We start from the raw sequence: 6401 nt of genomic DNA, 5'->3' as shown, positions 1-6401 counted from the left end.
AAAAAAAAAAAAGACGTATAGGGTCTTGCTTTGTTGCTCAGGCTGGAGTGCAGTGGTACATTCGTAGCTCACTGCAGCCTCTAACTCCTGGGCTCAAGCAATCCTCCCACTTGAGCCTCCGGAGTAGCTCCGACTCCAGGTGCGCATTCATGTGCCAGCGCACCTAGCCTTCACTGAAGTCATTCACTCAGTGTCTGTGTTCTCCTTCAGGAGAAGTTTGAAGTGCAGCACTCTGAAGGCTACCGGCAGATCTCAGCCTTGGAGGATGACCTCGCACAGACCAAAGCCATTAAAGACCAATTGCAGAAATACATCAGAGAGCTGGAGCAAGCAAATGACGACCTGGAAAGAGCCAAGCGGTATGGTGTGGGGTGGGGCAGGGGAAGGCAGGATTGGGAAACTGGTCTTTCTGCTGTTTGCCTCCAGCGACTCGGTACTGGGCCCTGTGCTGAATACAGGGAACTCAGTGGGGAGCAGAACAAAGCTGAGGCCCTTCTGGCTCTTAGCCCCATGGGAAAAATGGACAATAGTCAAAGAAGTGCAATTTCATTACAGCAGCAAGGCTGGCAGCCCAGAGTCCTGTGGGAGTATGTAATAAGATATATTAATTTGGCCGTTGCCAGGGAGCATCAGGTGAGCCTTACCAGAGAAAATGCCATTTAGGCTAAGACCAGAGGAATGAGTAGCCATGATCCCAGGAGGAGTGTAAGATAAGAACATTCCAGACAGAACGGTGAGCCTGTACTGAGGCCTTAAGGTAGGGAGGAAGCTTGTTCAAAGAACAGTATGTATATGTAGGGGTGTGTGTGTGTGTATGTGTATATATATTTATATATAGATGTTACTATTTTTTGAGATGGAATCTTGCTCTGTTGCCAGGCTGGAGTGTAATGGTGTGATCTTGGCTAACTGCAGCCTTTGCCTCCTGGGTTCAAGTGGTTCTCCTGCCTCAGCTGCCTGAGTAGCTGAAATTAGAGGCACGTGCCAGCACGCCTGCCTGATTTTTGTATCTTTTGTAGAGATGGGGTCTCGCCGTGTTGGCCAGGCTGGTTTGAAACTCCTGACCTCAGGTGATCTGCTCACCTCAGCCTCCCAAAGTGCCAGGGTTACAGGCGTGAGCCAGTGCACACAGCCCAGTGTTTCCTAAGCTGATGTTCTGTGGTTTAACAGAAGGATCACAACTAACATTTACAGAAGAATTACTCTGAGGCAAGCACTTTTTTTTGGATAAAAACATGTTTTAAAAATTTATATATGAATTATGTACAGTGGAAAGCACAGATGTTTTTTTCTTTTCTTTTTTATTTCATTTTTAGAGGCAGGGTCTTGCTCTATTACCCAGGCTGGAATGCAGTGGTGCCATCATAGCTCATTGCAGCCTCAAACTCCTGGGTGCAAGTGATCCTCCTGCCTCGGCCTCCCAAAGTGCTGGGATTACTGGCATCAGCCACCTTACCCAGCTTCCTCAAAGATTGTTTTCTGCCCCATTCTTTATCTCCCATCCATCTGGGACACCAGTTATACACATATATACACAGTTATACCTTTTAATGTTGTCAGATAGGTTTCTAAGTCTCTGGTTTTCCTAATTTTTTTTCTTTGCTTCTCAAGTCGAATCATTTCTGTTTATCCAGTTTCAAGTTGATAGGCGCCTTTTTCTCTCTTCTCCAATTTGCTATTAAAGCAGATGAAATAATGTTGAATTTTCAATATATTGTAGTTTTATTTTTAGATGTAGGATTTGTATTTGGTTGTTCTTTTATAATTTCTGGGTTTTTTTTTCCCGCTTTTTTGAGATGGAGTCTTGCTTTGTCACCAGGCTGGAGTGCATTGGCGCGATCTAAGCTCACTGCAACCTCCGACTCCCTGGTTCAAGCAATTCTGCTTCAGCCTCCTGAGTAGCTGGGATTACACGCATGTGCCACCATGCCCAGCTAATTTTTGCATTTTTAGTAGAGATGGGGTTTCACCATGTTGGCCAGGATGATCTTTATCTCCTGACCTTGTGATCTGCCCACCTCTACCTCCCAAAATGCAGGATTATAGGTGTGAGCCACCGTGCCTGGCCTGTAATTTCTGTTCTTCTGTTGAGGTTTCTTTCTTGTCATCCTTGAGCATAGTTATAAAAGCTGCTTTAAGGTCCTTTTATGCAATTTTGAACATCTGGGTTACTATAGGGTTGATTTTCAGTGATTGTCTTTTCTCTTGAATTTGGGTCACATTTTCTTTTTTTTTTTTTTTTTTTNAAAAAAAAAAAAAAAAGATTGGGGACAACTTCATGCAAAGAGTCATCAACTAAGGCTTAAAACATAAAATTGACTATTTAAATAGAGAAGGCAGGCAATCCAGTAAAGTAAGTGCAAAAGAGGTAGAAGACTACATTGTTTGAAGACATGTTGAGCCAGAAGAGCAATAGCACTGTGACAAAAAAGTTCACTATAGATTGCAGAAGATCTTAAATAACAAATCAAGGGGTGCAGACTTTCTTTTACTCTCATATACTAAATAGTCATTTCAGGTATATGGTGCCCAATGTAAGAGAGAAGGATAAAGACTTTTTTAAACCCAAGTACTTAGTTGTAGGCCTTGGAAAAAAAGTTTTCAGGTAACAAGATAACATGAATAATTTTCTGTGGTTATAAGCTCAAAGTGGTGTATTTAATTCAGTTGTCCCAGAACCACCAAAACCTTGGAACCATTGTTTAACTAAATCTACTAGAACAACAGAATAATCTACTTTGTGGCACTATAAAGTAAAACTATACTGCAGTGCAAATACTTGACATAAAATCCATTTCCAAACTCAATTATTAGGAATAACATAAGCATAAAGTGATGCTTTGCAAACATCATGTAACCTGTAATTCGAGTCAAAAAATTAATAAAATGAAGTGAAATCAGAGTTCTGAAACTACATCTCAATTTAAACATAAGCAAGTTAATATACAGCATTCTTCAAAATCAATTGTTGAAGGTTAACTATAATCTACATACAAAACATTGCCAACTTTTATATGGATTTTCCTTCTAGACATATTTATGCATAAAATAAAAAAATTTCCTGAGTTAAAGGGTAAGATTTGACTATAGGAATACATGCCCCAAATTTGATGGTGGCTTGTTTCTGTTTTTATTTTTATTTCTTAAGCTTAGTATAATGGTTGTCCAGAACTTATAAGCAATGACCTCAACTCTAAGTGGACAAGGTGCAAAAGACCATTTTTTTTTTTTACAGATTAACCACCTGATTCCTTTTGGGAGAGTAATATGTCAACAGGTTCCTGTATTTCAAGAATATAAAAATGAAAAAGATATGTGTAATACACTAAGAAAAAAATAGAGAAAACAACATTTCAAGCAAATTATCCTAGCTCCCTCAATTAACCTTTTAAAACCTTGACAATCCATTATTAATATAAATTATTAATTTTATTAAATACAACACGAATATAATTCATACCATCTTATGCAACTAGGTGGTCCATCATTTTGGACTTTCTACCTCTGGAGAATTGCTCAGGAAATCTGGCTACCATACCAAATAAACCAAATGGATTTAATGAGATGGTTTTTGGTTAGTTTCTGTATTCTTGTATACACATGCATGCACCACATTAATGTGGCACTGTTCAGAGTCAGAAGTGCAAGAGAAAAAAGCAGCTTTCCAGTGTTATTTCATTGTTATTAAATATACAGTATTCAGACGCAAAAACCAAAAAAGCCTGTATATTCAGACTAAAATTTAATACATATGAAAATAAGCATAAAATAACTGTTTTGGATAGTTCTTAGGATACTGCTGTGGCTTAATTTGCTCTGTTTATCTTCTCTCTGCTTTTCTTTATTGCATGTGCTATTTTTGATGTTTTGTTTGACTAATATGTCATACAGTGAATTTACCAAGATCTATAACAAAAGGCACAGATCCACACACTGGACACAACTTTGAGGACATAAGAGAAAAAAACAAAACAAAACAAAAAAACCCCCCCAAAAAAACTAAGTATCACAGAACAGTCTCAACAAAATCAAAGCATGCTTTAATCATGATTTTCAGTTACACCCTGCTTGTCATTTGTGATCACTCAAAACAATAATTAAATTATGTGCTCCAGGAAACAAGAAGTGGATAACCAAAATACATGAAAAGCCCCTACAGTCCCTGTTTGTTCAGAGTATAGATCAGCATTCTTTCGGAGTTCCATTTCTTTTATTATAGGAATGAATACTGGGTTGAACATGCTTATTATGTGTTTTGAGGTAACGTGATGTATGAACACAAATACTGCAGAGGTGTTCCTCTGTGGAACTGTACTTTTTTTTTTTTTTTTTAAAGGAAGATGCCAGTTTTATTTAAACACAAAATGTGCACATAAGCTGTCTACTCATTTTCTTCACTGCACAGCCTGGCATTGGGGTTGGTGACTCTGATGGCCAGCTGGGCAGCTCTTTCCACAATGGCTTTGCAGTTCTTGGAGGAAACATTGTGAGCAATCTCAGCACAGTAATATTTGTTGCACATCAGCACCACTTCCAGCTCCTTGACGTTGTGGACCAGGAACTTCCGGAAGCCACTGGGCAGCATGTGCTTTGTTTTCTTGTTGCTCCCATAACCAATGTTAGGCATCAAGATCTGGCCCTTGAACCTTCTACGAACCCTGTTGTCAATACCTCTGGGTTTCCGCCAGTTACGCTTAATTTTGACATATCGGTCTGACTGGTGCCGGATGAACTTCTTGGTTCTCTTTTTGACGATCTTGGGTTTCACAAGGGGTCTAAGGGCGGCCATGATGCCGAGGAGCGGATCGCTGCTACCTCCGTAGGCAGCGCCGAGGAAGAGAGAAGGGGGGTCACATTTTCTTTACACTCCAAAAGTTAAGGAACTTTGGGGTTGTATTCTAGAAATTGTGAATGCTGTTTCCCAGAGACTATGAGTTTTGTTTTGTTTTGTTTTTTTGAGAGGGAGTCTTGATCTGTCAGTCAGGCTGGACTGCAGTGATATGATCTCTGCTCACTGCAACTTCTACCTCCCAGGTTCAAGCGATTCTCCTGCCTCAACCTCCAGAGTAGCTGGGACTACAGGTGTGTGCTACCACAGCTGGTTAATTTTTGTATTTTTAGTGGAGATGGGATTTCGCCATGTTAGCCATTCTGGGCTTGAGCTCCTGACCTGAGGTGATCTGCCTGCCTTGGTCTCCCTTGGGATTACAGGTGTGAGCCACCACATCTAGCCAGAGATGATATATTCTTTTATGTTCTTGATGTAGGTGGTTTACTTGGTTAAGCTTACACCCCAAGTTCTGTCTCCCTTTTGATGGACAGTAGCTGAACTCTCTGCCTCTTTTAGCCGTAACTGGGCTTCTTGTGTCTGCACTGTGGACGTGTGGTTCAGGGGAAGCCAGAGAGGGGAGAAGATACTATATTCAGAAAGTGGGGGTCCCTCGGTGCTGGATTTCTGTCACTGGAGCTGTAGGCAGAAATCTTATAAAGATGGAGACTTCACCTAGTGTTACTCTGTTCTTCTAAGTGTTGTTTTCCAGTTTCTGCCAGCGCCCTCAGATCACTGCTTTAAACATTTTACTCAGAATTTGTACGAGGTTTGCTCTGATACGGTTCCCTCGTCATTACCAGAAGTGAAAACTCCTTCCTTGTCAGTCTGTAGGGGTTCTTTGTATGTATATGTTTTTTTGAGGTGGAGTCTTCCTCTGTTGCCCAGGCTGAAGTGCAGTGGCACAGTCTGAGCTCACTGCAGCTGCTGCTTCCCTGCTTCAAGTGATTCCCCTGCCTCAGCCTCCCAGGTAGCTGGGATTACAGGTGCCCGCCACCATGTCTAGCTGATTTTTATATTTTTAGTAGAGATGTAGTTTTGCCATGTTGGACAGGCTGGTCTCGAACTCCTGACCTCAAGTGATCTCCCACCTTAGCTTCCCAAAGTGCTAGGATTACAGGCATGAGCCACTACGCGCAGCCCTTTGTGTATTTTTGCTACTAATCTTTTCTTTTGCATTGAAAATAATTTTTTCCAGAGTAATCTCTTGTCTGTTGATTTTGTTTGTAGTATCATTTTCCATACAAATATTTCCTTTTTTCTCTGTTGAAAAAAAATTTTTTATACATACGTTTTTCATTTCTAGGTCATCAATTATGTCTTTTTTTCCAACACTTTCTAGGTTTGCAGGCTTCACTAGGGAAGTCTCTTTGGTTCTTGATTGTGTATGTGTTTTCTTATTTTTTTGCAATATTTTTAAATTGTTTAATTTTTTTTACACTTATTCCTTAATCTGCCATTTATTTTTGTATCTAGTGTAAAATATGGGTTCAATTTTATTTTCTTTAATAGAAGGAAAACTGGATAGCCAGTTGTGCCAGCACTATTAAACATTACTTTTTTTTTTTTTTTT

General features: G+C 40.1%; 2 protein-coding genes across 4 annotated transcripts in view; one reads left to right on the top strand and one right to left on the bottom strand.

The window, feature by feature from the left end:
- The window catches only part of NDE1 (nudE neurodevelopment protein 1), a 60335-nt gene that overhangs the window by 32107 nt on the left and 21827 nt on the right, over window positions 1-6401 (top strand). For all 3 annotated transcript variants that reach the window (XM_017533210.2, XM_017533196.2, XM_017533203.2), the window contains one exon: window positions 211-359. In XM_017533210.2, the coding sequence (XP_017388699.1) occupies window positions 211-359 (149 nt within the window). The remainder of the gene's footprint in view (window positions 1-210; window positions 360-6401) is intronic.
- LOC108307769 (60S ribosomal protein L32-like) lies at window positions 4349-4842 on the bottom strand. The gene has a single exon (XM_037740153.1). The coding sequence runs from the start codon at window positions 4787-4789 to the stop codon at window positions 4382-4384; it is 408 nt and encodes a 135-aa protein (XP_037596081.1). The 5' UTR covers window positions 4790-4842; the 3' UTR covers window positions 4349-4381.

The sequence above is a fragment of the Cebus imitator genome, unplaced genomic scaffold (assembly GCF_001604975.1).
Source record: "Cebus imitator isolate Cc_AM_T3 unplaced genomic scaffold, Cebus_imitator-1.0 Scaffold4, whole genome shotgun sequence".
Taxonomy (NCBI): domain Eukaryota; kingdom Metazoa; phylum Chordata; class Mammalia; order Primates; family Cebidae; genus Cebus; species Cebus imitator.
Note: the sequence above shows the minus strand (reverse complement) of the source record. Positions and strands in the feature narration are given on the sequence as shown.